Below are 19,532 nucleotides of genomic sequence, written 5' to 3' on the forward strand. Positions count from 1 at the left end.
GTGACCCTAGTAACCCCAGTATTCTGTATCATAGGTGGTGTCCAGTATGTAACCATAGTAACCCCAGTATTCTGTATCATAGGTGGTGTCCAGTATGTGACCCTAGTAACCCCAATATTCTGTATCGTAGGTGGTGTCCAGTATGTGACCCTATGATACAGAATCCTCATTTTTCATTTCTGTTGGTTTAAACAGAGCTGGAGTGAAGAGAGACTCAATACTGGTAGTGTCTGTCTGCTCACTCAGTGTCTGGTGTGTGTCGGGTGTGTAGCAGGTAGAACAGAGATTTACTGCTAAAATTCACAAGAACAGTTATAAGGTTGTTTTTATTAAGTTGATGTGGAATTACAGCTGCATTCAGTAATAAGAAAAACAGCAGATGAACTATAGTGTAAATGTCAGGAGTGAGTGAGTGAGTGAGCCAAACTGAGCAGACAGACAGAGAGTGTGGGAAGGGTAAGAACCACGCAGCTGATGACGAAGACAGGAAATATCATCTCAGTAAGAGAGACTGACTGTAAGGCAATGGAAGGAAAATAAATGAATTCTTTAGTCTCGTGAATAAAGTTTTTGTTTTTATCATTTTATTTATTTTTATCTGTCATATCCATGCATGACATCTGTAAAATAGCATGTACAGCTTACACAGAACTACAGCTCCATGGTAGCAAATGCAAGATATTGCATGAGATCAGTACCAGAACAACTGGTATCATGCCACCTCTACTGCACATGTATTACAATATAATGATTATTCAGATGAGTCCTGATCCAGAAAGCATCCTGATGCATTAAATGTTATTACATCCTGCTGCTGGTTTGCTTAAGGCCAGCCAGCCTTGCCTCACAGAGACAGAACGAATATCCCATCAAAAAAAGTAAAAATATATATAGAAATAAATAGGACCTAGCAGTCAAAAAAAAGCCATAAACTAACCCAGGAGTGATTAGGGCCCAGTCAGTGGTTGGAAAGGTTGGAGAATGGAGCTGTGGATTTGGAGCTCCAGAAATCCTCTCTGATGTAAGTGCTCTCAAATCCCATCTCCACCACACCACCAATTTTAAGGTCAAAAGATGCCCGCACAGATCTTCTGATTTGCAATCTGTCCACAAATCGATGGATGGAGATCAGCCCTGCCATAAAATGGGTCACTGTAGAGATTCATCATCACCGCCACGGTGACAGCAGGGAAGAAAGACAGTCTGCATGACCTAATATGCAGAAACAGGCAAAGCGGAAAGGCCCAGGAGAGAGAGGAGGGGTGGTCCAACCTTGAGACTCCTCCAGAAACTCTTTCAAAGGAACCTAGCAGACACATCTGATACATTCCTCGTTTCAGTGTGGCTTGGGGCAGATCTATGTAAACAATACAAGCTCTGCCCCACATCTGACCCGCCAGTCCCACCAGCCAGACTCACAGAACTCCCTCCACAACAGCTTCTGGCACATGCGGAAAGCGGCCTTCAAACATCACTGGAAGTCTGCATCTCATTTAAGGCTCTGTCAGCTTCCCAGTGTGTCTTGGACATCAAACGGCTGGCTGAAGAAGAATAGACCACCCTGATCCAGGACAGGGCCACCCTGATCCAAGACGGGACCATCCTGATCCAGGACGGGACCACCGTGATCCAGGATGGGACCACCCGCACCCAGGACGGGACCACCGTGATCCAAGACGGGACCACCGTGATCCAGGATGGGACCATCCTGATTCAAGAGGGGACCACCCTAATCCAGGAAAGGACCACCATGAGCCAGGACAGGACCATCCTGATCCAGGATGGGACCACCATGATCCAGCTGTAGCACCATCAACCACTCATCATCAAATGGCTCAGTGTAGCTGAATTAGCCTGCAGAGGTCCTGCAACAGAAAGGCTTTCAGAGATGGTGTCCAGACAAATGGTCTGGAGAAGCTATTAGCACAGGCTAGACCCTGAGTGTGTGTATGGCTTGTTGTTAAAGAGGAGGCTCTGCGCTCCATCATTCTACAGCCTGCTGGATTTAATGCGGCTAACAGCGTGGTCTGCCAGCTCTTAATGGCAGAGTTTTCCATCAGCGCAGAGTGGCTCCACGCATACTCCAAAGTTCCGGGATTAAGCGCCCACACATCCGCTGGGCAGCTGAGTGGAGCGGACATCTGTTCTAGGTCCATCAGGATCAGGAGCAGCGGGAACGGTGTGTATGAACGCCTGTCTCTCTGTTGCCAGGGGAAATCTATTCACTACCTCCCTGGAGCCAATATTTGGGCCTAGTCAGCAACATCATTACCATCTAACTGCCCCTTGCAGACAAACTAATGTTTCTGAAAACCAAGTTCTGCCCACAGAGCTGAAATGCTTAATGGCAACCACTGTAACCTGCTACACTGAAACCTACACAGCAGGCCTCTGTCCACAGCAGGCTCAGGCAGTAGGGAGATCTCTGTCTGTGAAGTGCCTGGGGTCTCCATGCTCCACAGACAGAGGGTCAGCAGCTCCCTGGGCCTGACGGTGCTTCCCAACAACAGCCCGGCCCGGCACCCACAGGTGCCATCGCTGAAGGCCGCAAAAGGGGAAAAGAGGACGAGGACCGAGCCCCCCCGAGAGCACTGGCAGGCAGGGGCGTGTTCATACAGTGGTGCTGCCATCTGTTGCTCGATGAAGAGCTAGGGGCAAGGCTGGAACAGGGAGCAAATGCCACGCAAACTATGATGAGGAACCCGGGATCAGGCTCAGGGTCGGCTAAGGGAGCAAGAGGAGGGAGGGGTATGGCGGGTACAACTGGGTTGGGGCGAGAACAGAGGGAAAGAAACGGGTATGAGGCATGCAGGAACCAGAAACCACAGCCAGGCAGAGTGTCCAGCGAGGGCCATCTCAACATAAGGGGAAGGCGGAGACAATGCGAGACCAGTGAGGACAGCACGAGACCAGTGGAGACAACAAAAGACCAGTGGAGACAATGTGAGACCAGTGGAGACAATGCAAGCCCGACCGAGCCTGTGCCAACAGTTAGCGCACCGTGCTTACACACACTGCTGTCATGGGCTGTGCGCGATTTACAAGTAGACGCCACGAGAACCACCTCACAGGCTGCTAGATAAAAAAAACAACTACACTGTTCTAAAGATAGCGGCTGAATATTTAACTCTGTCGATCTGAGACAATGACACTATGAAATGTGAGTCGGTAACTTCTCCCTCTCTGCTGCTGACAGCAGCGACACCTGCGAAAGAGAATAAGCACCCGACAGACCGAACCCAGCAGAAACCGAACACCGCCATACACAACTCAATATCCTGCAAGCAGCTCAGAAAACCCACTTAAAAACCACTAAAGAGCCTATAACCACCAACACCAGTAAGCACCTCTGTGATAAAGGACATACACCGGCCAGAGGAAATGTGTTCTTTTACGTAAATGACTGCATGTGTGCAGAGACTCAAAATGTCTAGACCAGGCTTTGTAATCAGTCATGTCTGAAACAGAAAGAAAGAAAAAAAGACAAAGTTATTTCTGTAAGTTTATTGTTAATTCGGCACACCTCTGCTGGCAATGAAAGAAACCACAGAGCTACAATAGCGTGATTAGATGAGGTTTGGGATAAAGACTGCTGTCATACTTAGGAAATGTCAAGGAGAGACGTGGCATGCAAACAGCGCGATCAACCATTCATCTCAATAGGAGTCGTCACCACGGATAACGTGAGAGGTCACCACTAATAACAGGAGACGTCAGTACAGGTAACGTGAGCCGTCACCATGGATAACAGGAGACGTCAGTACAGATACTGTGACACCACCACTGCCTCCTTCCTTCGAATCATACTTTTCCGGTTGTGGAATATTTCCGCTAAGATCAGGGTGCTGCCAGTCGGCCCACTGAAGCCACAACCTGGAGAGCACCTTTCACCTCTCACCTCTGTGGAACACTCGCATCATATTTCACTTCTGCCAGTCCCAACACTGCCCCCTATGGTGTTAATCGGTGTGCGCGCGTGCTGATATATCTTATCGAAAAACTGGCCTTCTGAATCATTTTGAGTGAGCTGCAGTTCTACCCTACTAAGCAGGGTTTGTCATTTCAAGTCAGGTGTGCTTTGGCCCATGTGGAAGTAGGTTAATACCGTCTCTCTCTCTGTGTCTCTCTCATTTTCTCTCATTCCCTCACTCCATCACTCTCATCCATTCTCCGCCCTCCTGGAACCACTGCACAGGAGAATGGTCCCTTCCTGTTACACAAGCTGTCAGGCTATTCTTAGAACATAACAAATCTCAGCTCCACAGAGAGTGAGTGGGGCTGACAAGACTGTAAGTGGAATGTCTTCTCATTGAAAAGCGGGGGAGGAATACCTGGTCAGTCCTGACACCCATCACAAACAAGTTTAAAAGCCTGTGGTGCACATCTGTGACAGAGCTGAGGTAAACATATTCTAACGCACGCAAGCGCCACTAAAACACAGACAAGAGAAATACAAAAGAAACTGTGACGGCACGTGAACGTTTCGCTAATGGAATTTCAGTAAGCAGCGTCCAGGTTCTCCTAATATACTTTTGTCACTTCCCAAGAGCGTGTTCATGAATAAACATTACCAACAAATAGGTCATGACACCCATTAGTCCATCTGTTCATTTACGTTCCAATGCATTTCCAGTTATTCACTAATTAACTGAGGAGGATCTCGTTACAAGGTGAAGACAGGGTGTCCCCGCCAAAGACAAGTGCCCTGAGGATTGTGGTTCTAACCCACAGCAACGTGTGGCAGATTGGTTTTATTTTGAAAGAGGCAATACAAATACATAAAAATGCGATTTGACAGTGATACATTACAGCTGCGGTCATAATCTTGGTAGTTATTCTGAATTCTTTGCTCCTTCATGCAGTATCAGTGTCGGGTTGGGGCCTATATTAAACGTCAAGATTCAGCATTGCACTCTAGCATTTCTTTTGAGCGGACAGAACTGCACCAGCTGCACGGTACACTAGCAAAGTCTGCGCATAAAACCAGTTACAATCTCTGCGATCTTTGATCGACAAACCTGTACAATAACGAGTGATTAATTCGGTGCAAAGAAGACCGTTATTCAAACTGAGTTTACAATCTAATCTACTTCCAGCGCACAGCATGAAAAATACCGGTATGCCCCGATTTTAGCGACGCATCCACAATTAAAATGCCTACTATGTTTCTTTAGTTAATGTAACGACTGAGAACTATAAAGACTGAAACCCCGTTGAGACGGTGTTTCACTGGACGGCTCCTCCGCATCCCAAACCTGCTGAACGGCGTACAGACGAGGAGCTGGAGTGCACCGTAACGCAGCACTACCGAACCACCGTCAGTCCGGTCAGCTCGCGTGCAGCCTCAAAATGAAACTCAGTGACACATTATAGGTTCTAGCACGTGGCAATGCGCTTTACGTGCACCCATTAATCATCTGGTCTGGGCCGGTCGTCAATTCCTCTCGCAAGCAACATTGCAAGTGAGCTCATCACGAAGGAACCGCGCGCGGCCTTACCTCCTCCAGGACGCTGACCGTGTTCCGACAGCTCTGCAAGCGCGTGGTGAAGCTGGATGTGGTCGGGGAGTTGTAATCCTCCGTCGTTTCCGAAAGAAACTCGGACACGGAGATCTGATCCGGCATCCTTAAAACACAGTCGCCCAGTAAAACGGAATACAGAATGTTCAAAGCTGTAGCACCATTAATGACAGAACTGGTACAGGACACCAATGGAAGATGTCTCTGTGTGTGTGTGTGTGTGTGTGTGTGTGTCTCTCTCTTTGAGCAAGGCTGGGTGGGAAGTCAAAGCTCAGAGCAGCAGAAACAGCTTCTCCTTGGCTGCGCGGTGCAGCTGCCTTCCTCGTGGTCCTCCCACCTCCGTCCCTGTTCCCTGCTTGTCTAATTGCCCGCGTGTGTCTTGTATTTTGTATCGAGCCTGAACAGACACGACTTTGCAAGATGCAAGATGCAAAATGCTCGGTGGATCCAAAAATAAGATCGTTTCACAATCCGCCGATTAAATCAGACAGCGCTCCTTCCTTCGCTAATGTTTTAACACACTAGTTCTTCATAATCTGCGGCGGCTTCATTCTGAAGGTTTTCCCCTTTCTTTCCCTTTCCTGCGCTTTTCTCGCGTGCGGTCGGTCACCAGCGCGTGCACGCACACTCCTCCTCCCACCGTCGATGACGAACATAAACAAGGAAAGCGTCTGCGCATGCTTCAGCATAGCAAGGCATTCTTCGCGTTTGATGGTGAAAATTAAGTTTTGCATTGCCCTTCAAACCTATTTATTTTGTCATTATTTTGCTTATTTGTTCGTTTAGACCTACTCGTGCCCCATTAGAGAACAGTATATCTCACGTTTAGAAGAACAAAAGGTTGCTCGCGCTACTAAATGCCTGTATGCTCGCGCCTAAAACAATAGGATACTGTAAAAGCCCATGGGATACCTGCAGCCTACGTGGCCTCTGGAGTCACACCATAATAATACGGTCCGTTATAGATGTAGACTGTTATTAATATAAGCACTAAATACAGGCGGGTGTACTTTACAGCGACGCCTTTTGTGCTAAGCGCTGCTGTAATAACGGAGTCGTAAACGCGTCCCTTGCACAAATCAGCTGCGTGACGAGGGGACAGATCCACTATGAGATATGTGATGCAGCTACGAAGTCTATAGGCGACACGCTGCACTGCATGTAAAACTGTCTGTGCAGGGGAAAAGATGCAGCTGCAGGCTAACTAGAGTCGATATAAATGTAAACAGTGTTGATCTTCGTCTGTGCGAGTGATTCACACCTATGAAGCTGCTGCGTGAAGTTGTATGCAACCATCTTACCGGCTCCACAAGGAATCCCTAGAAGAGAAACTCGATAAGCGCGAGGAAGAGGCCCTCATGACTTTGTGGTCACCTCCGTAAAAAAGTCTGGTTTGAAACATTTGGGGAAAACGATTAAGTAAGGCATCGTAAAGTTGTTTGAACTAGGTAAAGACTAGAGTCAGTAAAAATGCATTAAGTAAACTGAAAACTGGAAGCGCGATGTAACCTTGCAGTTAGCCAACAACTTATTACACCAAGTGCTTATACAAGCTAGAAAATACAGCACAAGGGCTACTACATGGCGAATGCTCCTTCTAGCAGATATGCAACAATATTATGGCACGAGAGGAAAACCACGCCTAAGAGCTTACCGAGACCGCCGCGGTTTCACCCCGTCTTAGTAGTTTCAGAAGTAATTGCAAATCAAGTTGTGCATTAAGCTTCGTATTTCCAAACGCCACCATATTCACCTCATGTTGCACTGTACCGTGGTGGAGCATAAAACGCAAAAATCACACGCGAACGGGGTATCGGTCCAGTATGACTGGAATGTGCGCGGTGATTTTCCCCATCTGGAGCTGGCGAAGCGATCAGCGTTTGGACAGGAAGCGAAAACCAGCCATGTGGACAGGAGGGGGGGGGTCTGCGATGGATGGGATCGGGGCACTAACGGTGGCACCCCGCGAAAGTTTGACTTGTACGGCAGTAGGGACTGGCAGAGCGAGGTCTCGGATCAGACTACAAATCTGCCCTTAACAGCGGCGAACGGGCTGCTGTCCGCGGAAAAGCTTGTTATGTGATGACTGAACAAGACGCAAGGCGCATTTTCGGTGGTTGCGAACTGGAGTACAGAAGGAATTGGAGCCGTTTCCAATAGGTCGTAAAACTTATAGCCAGAGGGTTAATTAAAGTGGGGTTTAATCTAAGAAGCGGAAACATTCGGTTCAAAACGTATTAAAATGTAAATGTAAATGCAATTTGGCTGAACTGTTCATCCAAACAGTGCGTGTTATGACCAATGAAACCCGGCACAAAGGCCGTGTTTGTGTCGAGGCGTGTACTATAATATTATGTGTCTTGTATTACTCTCTCTGGAAGGAACTTTCAGCCAATTATTAGTCACTGTTTTTGAATAGTCACTGGCCGTAGATGCTTGTTCATTTCGTGGTTTACTACCCCTCTGTTTGCTTTGGAAGCAGAACTGTTTGAATGAAAACACATTTGTACAGCAACACACCTGAATGCATTTCTGTATAGTGTGGAGCATTGGCCAGTGCAGATCTATCTGGGTTGTGGTGTTGTAGACCTGAGAGTGTGGTATGGACATACAGACATGGTTCCCTCACTAACTTTAGAACACACACTAAATACTAAAAGAGAAAAAGTGCATTTATTGTGGAGGATCTGTCCAAAGAATGACCAAACATGCTTAAACAGCCCTGGGAACGTCAACAAAACTGGTTGAGGCGTACAAATACAAGCAGTTGGCTCATTCTCACTCTATATGTCCTCCATTTCAAAGAGTCCTCCTCTCCCACGTCAGCCCAACGGCATTGCATTTAACAATTCCAAAAAAAAAAAAAAAATGCTTTATCAAATACTTATTTGAAAAATAAAAGAAAAAGAATCAGGCAACACATATTTAATAACAAACCTATATAAAGGCAATTAAAAAATGCTTCAATAAACACACAGGTAACACATCTCTTTAATAACAGAACTTGTCCAGTTGACTTTAAGTCTGAAATGGACATATTGAGGAAAGAGTTGTTACCCTTCCGAGACCCTCATCTCCCTCTAAGGGTTAGGGTTAGACCCTCATCTCTTATGCTGAGAAGAAAAAAAAAAAAAAAAGAGTGTGTGAGGGGGAGAGAGAGAGAGAGGGAGAGAAAGTGTGTGGGAGAGAGTGACGGGGAGAGAGAGTGTGAGGGGGAGAGTGTGAGGGGGAGAGAGTGTGAGGGGGAGAGAGAGAGAGTGACAGGGGGAGAGAGAGTGTGAGGGAGAGAGTGACGGGGAGAGAGAGTGTGAGGGGGAGAGAGAGAGAGGGAGAGAGAGTGTGAGGGAGAGAGTGACGAGAGAGAGAGTGTGAGGGGGAGAGAGAGAGAGAGTGGGGGAGAGTGAGAGAGAGTGACAGGGGGAGAGAGTGTGAGGGGGAGAGAGAGAGAGAGAGAGTGACAGGGGGAGAGAGTGTGAGGGGGAGAGAGAGAGTGAGTGGGGGAGAGAGAGAGAGTGGGGGAGAGAGAGTGAGAGAGAGTGTGAGGGGGAAAGAGAGAGTGAGATGCTTTACCGCATGCTGTGTTCTCACAGCTACCATCTCCCTCCCACATTTTCAGGGAGGGATGTTGCTAGGGGGCGTGTCCTGCACGGTCCCCTCTTTGAGGGGGCGGGACTCCTTAGTCCGAATCTGAGTCACTGCTGTCTTCTGACGATGAGCTGCTTGAGCCTTCTGACTGGTCATCATCTTCATCGTCTTCCTCCTCTTCATCGTCATCGTTCTGTAAGGCACAAGGCAAAAACGTTTATGAGCCCAACTAACTCAGCAATTTTCAACAGCACGTCTGTAACTATAGTGATTTCCAAATTTAATTTAATTTTTCATGGTAATTTTCCAGATGGAGTACTGGCATTCTGTCTACTGGTATACAAGATAGTATATTTATTAATAAAGCTGGCCGGTGTAATCCTGTCAGTAAACAAATATCCCACTCAGCAGTTAAAACAGCTGCAAACAAAATACACTACGACATTATCATTATTTTCCTCTCATTTAAAACAGGACGGTGGCTAATTAGTTGGTTATGGTCCTAGCACATTTCCATAAGTATAAACATTACACAGCACATTCTATTACAGTATGATTGTCCACATATCATAAAGATGTTATGTTAACCATTCTGAGATTTCACAGAAATTAAAGATCGTAATCTTAACTTTTGTTTTTCGACCTACAAATTTTATGTCCCAAGTTTTTTTGTTCTTGACTGGATGTTTCACACTACTGGACTGAGGTTTGCAAGTTTCCATTGCTGCTGAAAAAATAACCATCACACAAATCTGGCATAACATGCTACCTGAGTGACAATCTGTTACCGCACAAGTGGCTAAACACATGCCTCACGTTACCTGGCACACAGACGTGTAAACATGGAAGGACTAATGCTGACAGAGTTTGTGCCAACAACTGCACGAAACAAGGAAACGAAGAAAAAACTCCTGGATGTGAACACACGGTCAACGTAATCTGGACAGAGCGAACTGGACACACAGTCAATGTAATCTGGACAGAATGAACTGTGCTCTAGCCTCTGTGATAGACATCCACTGCATGCCTGCTGTTTTTTCCCCAAGCTCCGTGTGTTTACCTTTGTGCTTTTCAATCTTATCAGGTTATTGACCGGCCTGTTCCACATGAGTCCTTGGCCAGTATACACTAGCAGATTACACTCATAGGATGAAAACTGACTATGACTGTACCAAAAACTAGAATCAGCTATCCTGGAGTGAGACGGGGAATTGGGGCTAAAATCCATCTTAAAAAAAAAAAAAAAAAAAAAAAAAATCACATAGGGTAATTCCGGCAACAACAAACGGGTTTCTTTCTTGGTGCTCTGAGTAGTGGTTTATGGAATTCTGGGAGCAAAAGTTCAGCCAAATGTGTTAGCAATCCTTTAAGTACATAAATCGCATATTTAAATTACTGGCACACTGTCCGGTTGAAACAACAGCAACTGCAAGCAAAAACTCTACACAAGTGTGTGTTCCAGTTAAAACTCAAATACTCCACACTAGTCAGAACACAAATCAAATGTTGGACAACAACTGTAGTCTTATTCAGCCTAAATCTATCCTTGGACTGCGTTCACCTCATCATCGTCCTCATCATCATCGTCATCAGTATCTGTGCTACCAGAGGACTCTTCTTCATCTTCAGAGTCTGAAGAGTCTGTCTTATCGTCATCTTCATCTGAATCTGACGTGTCCTGCTGGAAACCACAGTCACAATTTTCTCTAACAAGCAGTTATTATTCCCCTGCTCCCACACACACTCACAGACCGCGTGTCACATGCAAGTCTTTAGCCCACACCCTAAACGATCAAGTTGTTCTGACGTCCACAAGTTTGCCATAATCTTCATTATATTCACTATACAAAACAGTCTTTTCAGCCTGTATCAGGCTAACAGAATTTTTCAGCACTGTTAATGAACTTATACAGCTCTATGTTTTCAGACTACGTTGGGCGAGTTGCCCAGAGAGAGCGGGCGTTACCTTGGCGCGGTATGCCATGGAACGTTTGCCCCCCCCGGCCCCCAGTGCCGAGGCTCTGGCACCTACCCCCTTCCCCTTGGTAATGCGAACTTTTGTCCCTGGACCCCGAGCTTTGGTCGTACTCCGGCGTTTCTGTGGCGACACAGATGGGGGAGGGGGGGGACAAGAAAACAAAAAAACAAACAAAAAAAAGAACACAAGAAAACAGTTCAAGCTCAAAGTGATGATTAGTAGTCCCAGAGAGCAGCCCACAGAACATCACTGCCATTACATGTCAGGTTAGCTGGATCTGAGAAATGTGTCGTTTACAACGACGACGACGATGAGGACAAAACTTAACATTAATCCTCTAATCTCAGTCTTACTTGACTAATCCGACAGCAAGACTACTAAACATGCAGTGCTGGGTTTTAAAGGATGCATTTGAATACATGCATCTTACAGAACGACTTACAATGCACTACACTACTTGTCAGGTGCTCGCAAGAGTCACATAAGCAGATATAAAAGTACTGGACATCTGGACACTCACCGTAGTAGAAAATTCTTTATAAACGGCCCGTTCCTGAGGAGAAAGAGACTAAGAAAGAGTAAAGGAGAGTAATTATTACCCAACCACCAGCAACCACCACGTAACAGGCTGTGCACTAGAGTTGACGTTTCTGCAGGGACTCTGGCGTGGGGATGCAGGACGTGACATCCCACCTTGACCCAGGCATCAAGCTCGGCCTTGTACTCCAGCTGCTGCTCCTCCACCTGCTTCTTGTACTTGTCCTTCTGGCTCTGGGTGAGCTTGTGCCAGCGCTTGCCGATCTCCACCATGCGCTCCTTCAGACTAAAGTGGTTCAGCTCTCCACTCGTCAGCAGCTCCTGCGAGAACATCTGATAGCCACTGCTGCAGGGCGCAGGGCAGGCGAAGGGGAGAGAGGTTGAACGACATGGTCAGCGGGGATCTCCACGGCCCAGCGTTCTCATGAGGAGTGATGCGGGCGGATGTCGGCCACTCACACAGGAGGCTTTTTGGGCTCTCCGTCGAACTTGGGTTTCCTCTGTCCCTGCGCGGATGGTGGTGTCCTCATCTCCAGCAGCTCTCTCTGGACGACAGACACACCAAAGCATCAGGGGGCTTTTCACTTATGTGAGGGACACTGGCTAGACACACAATACTGTTTCTACTGCGTGGTACCGTCACACGCAGACATTGGCAGGAGAAAAACAACATCGACAGAAACAAAAGTGAACAGTGCATAACATCACTGGTAGCACAACTCTGAAATAACAACACAGATTTTGAAATAGTTCAATGGTCGCCAAGTCACAATCATCCAACACTCCACGGTGACAGAATGTTGTGCTGGAAGAGAGAAAATGCTGGAGTCAGTGTCTCTGCCGCCATGCTGTGCTCTGGGAAAAAGGAAGTTTAGGGGTAACGGTTAAGGTTATGGGGTAACGGTTAAGGGGCGACCAACATTATGACAATTTTTTCAGCACGGGTGAGAGGACAGTGGTCAAAACATCTGGTCACTGACCACGGTCCGGTACTGAACCTCGTATCGCTTCTGGTCCTCTGCCGCCTTCTTGATCCAGGGAATCTTCTCTTTCTTTTCCATGGCTTTCCATGTTGCTTCCATGGCATTCTGTGCTTTCTTCCGATCGCTCTATAGGAAATGGACTGCAGTCAGTTACTCTGCAATATCACTGAGGACTCTGCTCCATTACAGAGTGGGTCCAGGTGAACAGACCTCTTTCCCCATTGTGTTTGGGGGGTGGAACGCTAGACTGTCTCACCCTGTACTTAGCCAGGTAGTCTCCGATCACACTCTGCTGCCACATCTCTTCAGCGGTCTTGGGGGTGTCGGGGAGCCTTGTCTTCTTCTTGCCATCACGTTTGTCTTTGGCTGGCCCGTGCACCCACTGGTCCAGCTCCTGGTCACGGCACCGATCCTATGACCAGATCAGTCAGAGTCCATAACAGCATCTCTCAACAGCTCCATGAAGCTGGGGAACCGATCCTGACTGAGACAAACAGCAGGGACTTGCTGACTAACCCAGGGACCCACCTTGCTCAGAGGGGCCCGGAGGGGGCTGCCCGTGCCAGCCATGGTGAGCTTGGTGCTCCCCAGTTTCTCCTCCGTCAGCACTCGGTCCCTCTCCTCCTCTGGCAGGGTCTGGACAGGGAGGGAGGGCGAAACACAGCCCGTTTGGGTGAGCCTCGGATTATAATAGTACTTCTAAAAACACCACATAGGACCTTCTTTTGACTTGCAAAACAACACTTTTGACATCACTTCTTACCTCAAGAAACCTTTGGAGATCAATCTCATACTGCTTCTTTTTCTGAGGAAACAAAAATTTGGAAAAGTCAGTCATCACCCTCCAGTCCAGTCAGCCGAGCCATGTTCTCGTCATACAGCTGAAGACAGACCTGCTCGCAGCGTTTCTGGAACATGTCCTTCTCTTTCTGGGTCATTATCTTCCATTGCTTGCTGCACAGGACCATCCTCTCCGTACTCGGCACATCCTTCATGTTCACCATGAGCTCGGCACAGTAGAGGGAATACCCGTTCCTATGGAACAAAACAACCGTTCCAGGAGCTGCTCATGCTCCACACAGGAAATGCACAATGTCTACTTTAAAACTGTGGCAGGTACTGGAGTTGGGTCTTTACTGTTCAAATGAACACATTCCCAGTCAAAGGCTAGAGGCAGTTTCAGGGACTAACGCAGTAGCCTTATTGGCTCAAACAAGTTTATAACAGTCATGAAGTATTCAACCCATGGAGACTCTCAAACTGAGACTACCCAGTAAACTTACGGTGGCGGCTTGGTGGGCCGGCCATCAAACTTGTCCTTCAGCTGCCGTTCAGCCTTGGTCAGGACAGACTTGACGTGCTCTTCCGAGTTCACGTCCGGGTGCGCTTCGTGGTACGCCCTCATGCTGTCCTGGGAGGTACATTTGGGAAAAAAATGTAAGTGGTTCCTTCTTAACAAGTGTTGAGAGCCTTTAACTGTGTGGAGAGCCTTTAACTGTATTCTACAGACCTCATAGAGCTTCTGCAGCTCCAGCGCTTTGCTGATCCATTTTAACCGCTTCTTGTCCGAAAGCTGAGACCACTGTCTGCGCAAAGCTTCCTTCAGTTCTTTTTGACTCACCTAAAGATATGCGAGAAGTATAGACATTAGCTAAATGTTATTGTTTATGTGTTTATTTTCTTTGGTTTGTTCAACCAGACATACGTACATCTGGGTGAATCTTCATGAAGGTTTTCTTCTCGTGGTTGTACCAAAGCTGCTGAGGGGTTTTGGGTTTCTCTGGGAGGTCTGACTTTTTACGCTCCTCTATCAACTCAGGATGGTCCTCTCTGAAAGGAGGAAGATGGACTCTCTAATAATCCTCTTTCAACCAGGTCAGTGATTTCAAAAGTGAGGGAAGGAGGATGCTTACTTGAACCGAGCCATGTTCTTCTCAAAGGATTCCTTCTCCCTCTGAAATTCCTGAATGTATTTGAGCTGAAAAATCAGAACATCTGTATTATACAATGCAGAACATGTCACAGCTGCACAGAGCCCAAACTGTCCACTCGAACGTCAACCCCAACCTTTTTCTTTTCAGGCAGTTCCTTGTATTTTTTGGAGAGAATCTTGGTGAGATCTAGGTTGCTCATTTCTGGGTGGATTTTTGCATACTTGGCTCTCTTCTCCATGAAAAAGCGAAAGTAGGGTGTGAGGGGCTTCTTTGGAAAGTCTGGATGTGTCTGAAAAGATGAGAAAATAATCAGACCACAGTGAGAAATGCTTTGCCTGAGACTAATTTGTTGTTATAGGGAGTTTAAACTAAACTAAAGTTTAAACTTCCTAACATTCTGTTATGCATGTGTGTGTCTTAAAGATAAGACAAATACCTTCAGTTTCTTTCCTTTGTAAGGGTTTTTCACATATTCTATTGCATCAACGATAAGTTCTGTCATTGTTCTGTATTTCCGCACCTGTGGGGAAAGTAATTATGACGTAATCATGAATTATGATGATGCCTAGACTTTTTATTTAAAAAGCAACAAACCACTGTAGAAATGTTGTTTTTTAAACTTTAAAATAAAACCTCATTACTAGTTTGTCTTTAGCGCCTCTATAGGAGCAATATAACAGTTTTCCAGTGATTCTTCTTCACATTACAAAGCCGCCATTAGAGTTGTAGTAAAATGACTTCTTGCTGCTTTAAATTACTCGACATGCTCTACAAAACACATTTCACTGACTTACCTCGGTAGAAACTTTCTGCCACTTTTGCTTACACATGTCCCCAGTGAAGTTTCCAAAGCCAACTTTCTCCCAGTCAAAATGAGACTCAGTGGTCTTGTATTTCATTGTGTCACCATCTGGCAACGAGCTCCTGATCCTCTCCAGCAATGTCAGACAGTCCTCCTTACTCCATACATGCCCATCTAACAGGAGAATGTCCATTAATAGCATAACTATTAGACTAAGGCTACCAGATTAAGTACAACATATCAAGACTATTAGAGTAAACCTACCAGTTTCCATTTTGATGCGCCCAGTTTGGGTGCTGGCCACACCACTGCTGCCATTCATAGTGACAGCGCTTATTTGGCTCCAACGTGAAACGCCAGTATGCCGCTAGAGCACCTGAAACCTGGGTGTGTCGCCATGCCAAGATAAAAACACATAGAACAGGTCACGTGTTGTGCTTTTTTTTATGACATAAGTATGTTTAAAAGCCATAGAACAGTAAAAGAAGCATTTCTTCCTCAAAGCAGCAATTTTACTCAACAGCCCTAGCTCGCGTAAATGGATCAGCTACCGCTTGCAGACTACACAGAGTCTGTCACTGAATGAATGTTTTATTTTGTGCAATGACTTTTATCATATTGTTATTTTATTTATGTAACGCTAAAATGTTAAACTGTCAAACCCCGGCTCCGCCTCTAGAGTGTTTCGGACCGGAGGATATTCCGTACAAACCCGGTCTTACCGTCCGTAGAGGACGCGGCGCAGTCCTGCACTTGAACTTCATCTAAGACGCGACTACAGGACGTTGCTACAGGACGCGCAGCAGACCTTGCTAAGCTTGAACTGCTCCAGGATTCATATAAAGGACAATATCGAGAACTTTACCGTCACGCAACGTCAACGATATTGTGAGGGAGTGTGATGGGACCTGCTAGCGGACTCGGCCGTCCTCTCCATACGCGAGCAGGGCTCGGTGGGTTAAGTCTGGTTCAGTTTAGCGCTCTGACAAGGCACCTCCTCGACTTTCAGCAAACTGAAACAGGTTATTGTAGGGTTGTTGTTGGGGTAAGGACTTTTGTTGGGGTTAGGGTTTTTGTTGGGGTTACCCCTATATCAAGACCCTAACCGCTTTGAAATGTGTGGTCCTACAGAACCGTTATTCGAGCTGAGGACTCGGACCGCTGGCGTTGGCTAAGTAAGCTCGGCTAGCTAACCTCTCAGCACTGTAGTTGGTTTTGTTATCGTTACGTGTCCGGTAAAAATTAACGTTACGGTGTTTAATGATGTGCGAATCTAAATTCACACGTGAAGTCCGCGCTAGCGTTGCCTAGACGACCGCCGATCTAGCGTTACCTAGACGACCACGACACGGGAGGCTGAGCTGACAGGACTCCCGCTCACGGCTGACCGGAGACGTTACCGGATCCTTCCTAATACATCGGTGTGGCTGTTAGTTTCGTTGCATTAATTCTCGTTCTCCGTGTCAACGGAATAAGTAAACATGCTAGCGAGTCCACTTCATCACGCACTGATGAGGGTTGTGAAAGGCCCGGGCTGGCTAGGTAGCGAGTTAGCTTAGCTCCATCGCTTCGTTCCCGCGTCCATGTTCTTCCCCGATCGGTGGTGTCGCTGCGCAGCGCGTGGAGCGCCGGTTTCCCGGTTACGGTGTCATCCCCGCCCGCGCACAAGGTCAGCTAAGCCAAACATCACGTCTGTGCTAAAAGCGTTCCAATTTACGGGGTTTTGACAATTTTATAATCTATTTACGTTCACTCTCTGTCCATCATCTTTTCGCTAGCCTAGCTCACCTATTTACCTCTGTCAAAAAGTCCTAAAAAGTGTCAAAGTTAACTTTACTAACAGTGTAAAGGACATCTGAATTTCTGTCATATTAATCGTCACTAAATGCGTTAGCTGTCCAGCTTCCTTAATTCCTTAAACGTGATTATTTGCTGACACTTTCTCACAGCGCACCGACCATAGTCCGCCTCTAACCCCAGTAATGGCGTCCTCACTCCGGCAGGAGTCAGCACACAGCTTCCGCTGCCTCGCACGCCTCAGCTACCACGCCAGCCTCGCCAAAGTACGAGGCACGTTTATAAATCAGGCAAAGATTTGAACCAGAGACTGGTTACAAACTTCTATATACAATATAACACCTGTTTACTGAGACGGGCACAACATTGGTCAAAGAAGCATTACAACCATTTAGGAAAATGTGTTTAATCAGAAAAATGCGAATCGAATTAGGAATCTGTGTTGATTATTATTTTCAGATTGAATGCCACGTGTATTCTTCAGTACATTGTGGTTTGGGGTATCGTCATTCTAAAACTGAGTCTACAGCGGGCGCTTCAGCCTTTCTTCGCCCCAAAGCCCTCACTGCAGAGCCGCCATGAATGTTACAAAGACTCGGGGACGAACGATCTGAAAATCGTGAAAAACAACCACAAAATCATGAAATGACTCACCTTTTCTCCAACAGTTTGTGTCAAATCGTCTTCACGGTCATTAAAGTATTCGTGTTATGTGTATTTAATATATTTAAGTATCGTTTTTTAAAGCCGTAAACCCCGGGGAGTCAAGTCGAAACGAATCCGACAAAAGGAGCGTCTGGTTCGGTATGAAACTCCGCCCAGCGCCGCAGGGGGAGGAACTCCGAGAGAAAACATGCGAGAAAAAAGGAGACAACGGCGTAGGTTGATACTAACAAATACAAAATATATATTTCTAATTTCTACATATTTTAGGTATGTACACGTGTGTATTTTTATTAACTGATTGCAGCATGTGCACAAATAGCCCTTCTCTTAGTTGATGAAACGTACACATGTGATCCCCACCGCGATGGAAGCATTAACCTAAGTTTGTTTTATTTGTCGAAATTATAAGGTCTGTACTTTTTGTTTGCCAAAAAGGTCGATAATGTCCCAGGCTTGAAAGCGGTACACTCAGACAACCTTTATATCCGTCTTCAGAAACTAACCGATTAGTTAAGGCGCCAATATCCTCCTCTCTTGCAGTTAAATACCTTTCTCTAACGTCCCAACAACTGGAGAATTGGACAACCTGATTGGAGCTGAGATCTTACTCTTTATTCCACTTGTTGGCAGAAAATATAAATCCATGCCGAGGATTTGATCAGAGGTCCTTTGCTCAAGGCGGTATGAGTTGTGCCTTTTAGATTTTCCCCAATTCTTTGCCATGTCCACACACTGCTATGAAACCCGAGTAGTGAGATGTGTGAGCTACAGTAGACCTTTAGTACAGTCAGCGGCACACCACACGGACTGTACACAATCATCACCCCGCTCCAGATGTCTTTATGCAAGGCTGACCAATGGCACAGGAGGAGGAGGAGACGTTAAAGCGCTGCAGACCGGGTCAGCCCCCTCCACGGGGCCCGGGTCCGCCAGGACTCGCGCACATGACGTAGATGGCGCGTCGCATCGAGAACATATTGTTCCAGTTTTCTGAATGTGATTTGGCAAACGTTTGATTATTTGCAAAAAAACCCACATACACATGTGTAAATGCTTGACATTATACATGACACAAAATATTAGAATAACCTGCTATGTTGACGTCGTCAAAAGTGGTAGGGCGGTTTACGTCATAAATCTGTCCATGTAAAGCGTCATGTAATCATGACACACACAAACCCTCTTAGCTTAACAATACGTTTTTATCAAAGTGAACAGGATTCACACAAGCTTACAATATATTTCTGAGACCATGCAACAAAATCAAAAGACCTTTGAGAGATTATCATATTAGCTGCTGATATTACAAGTCATCCATCTGGGCCAGAATGTGTGGACTCTTGTATATCGCAAGCTGCAGTGCAGATGTATCTTACACAAACATCTTTGAGGCCTTTGCTATAACAATTTTTTAGACATTTTCTGAAACTTTTTGGTCCAATCTCATTGTATACTGAGAATTTTGTGATGGCAAAATAAATATTACATTCTGTCTGTAGTTTTGTTTTTATAGTAGAACATAAAAATAATTTAAAAGGTTAACTGTATATAAAGTTCAGTTTAAGCAGTTACTCAACCCCTCTGGCTGCTACCACATATCCGCCACTAGGTGGCAGCAGATATACTCATTGTGAGTGAGAGCTACTTATCCCACGGCACAAACTAACGCCCATTGTGAGAGGTGAGCGGAGCTTGTCGGTGTGTTAAGAAGAAAGAACATCTTGAGTGCCT

General features: G+C 46.2%; 2 protein-coding genes across 12 annotated transcripts in view; both read right to left on the minus strand.

The window, feature by feature from the left end:
- The window catches only part of asap1a (ArfGAP with SH3 domain, ankyrin repeat and PH domain 1a), a 45,735-nt gene extending 37,708 nt beyond the window's left edge, over window positions 1–8,027 (minus strand). Inside the window, exons 1-3 of one of the 2 annotated variants that reach the window (XM_035536231.2) lie at window positions 7,174–8,027; window positions 6,821–6,907; window positions 5,499–5,625 (exon numbers count right to left, since the gene is read on the minus strand). In XM_035536231.2, coding sequence (XP_035392124.2) covers window positions 5,499–5,625; window positions 6,821–6,879 — 186 coding nt within the window. In that variant the 5' untranslated portion in view covers window positions 6,880–6,907; window positions 7,174–8,027. Of the gene's footprint in view, window positions 1–5,498; window positions 5,626–6,820 lie in introns of both variants that reach the window. The other variant, XM_081703013.1, reaches the window with a different exon arrangement.
- A 146-nt stretch (window positions 8,028–8,173) lies between these two features.
- On the minus strand, window positions 8,174–18,622 carry ubtfl (upstream binding transcription factor, like). Of its 10 annotated transcripts, none has more exons than XM_027030378.3 (20): window positions 17,790–18,621; window positions 15,603–15,721; window positions 15,331–15,512; window positions 14,973–15,056; window positions 14,670–14,825; window positions 14,516–14,580; window positions 14,312–14,432; window positions 14,113–14,223; window positions 13,886–14,013; window positions 13,496–13,637; window positions 13,366–13,407; window positions 13,131–13,238; window positions 12,859–13,014; window positions 12,618–12,728; window positions 12,079–12,164; window positions 11,776–11,965; window positions 11,603–11,650; window positions 11,071–11,202; window positions 10,666–10,785; window positions 8,174–9,297 (listed from the first exon to the last, which is right to left on the minus strand). In XM_027030378.3, exons 2-20 carry the CDS (start codon window positions 15,658–15,660, stop codon window positions 9,196–9,198), a joined length of 2,142 nt encoding a protein of 713 aa, XP_026886179.3. In that variant the 5' UTR covers window positions 15,661–15,721; window positions 17,790–18,621; the 3' UTR covers window positions 8,174–9,195. The 10 variants fall into 10 exon arrangements, with proteins under 10 accessions (XP_026886179.3, XP_026886180.3, XP_081559147.1 ...); XM_027030379.3 differs by having other exon boundaries at window positions 10,666–10,782; window positions 11,137–11,202; window positions 12,600–12,728; XM_081703021.1 differs by having other exon boundaries at window positions 11,137–11,202; window positions 12,600–12,728.
- Between the last annotated feature and the right edge of the window lie 910 nt (window positions 18,623–19,532).

This window comes from Electrophorus electricus, chromosome 20 (assembly GCF_041902795.1).
Source record: "Electrophorus electricus isolate QZ-2024a chromosome 20, ASM4190279v1, whole genome shotgun sequence".
NCBI classification, from domain to species: domain Eukaryota; kingdom Metazoa; phylum Chordata; class Actinopteri; order Gymnotiformes; family Gymnotidae; genus Electrophorus; species Electrophorus electricus.

Excerpts from the sequence above, each read along its gene's own strand:
- ubtfl (XM_081703017.1), bottom strand. The coding sequence starts at position 15,660 with ATGAATGGCAGCAGTGGTGTGGCCAGCACCCAAACTGGGCGCATCAAA. Across the intron at positions 13,239-13,365 it reads ATCTCCAAAGGTTTCTTGAG|ACCCTGCCAGAGGAGGAGAG; the intron begins GTAAGAAGTGAT and ends CTCCCTGTCCAG. Across the intron at positions 9,298-10,665 it reads ATGATGAGGACGATGATGAG|AACGATGACGATGAAGAGGA; the intron begins GTGAACGCAGTC and ends TGTGCCTTACAG.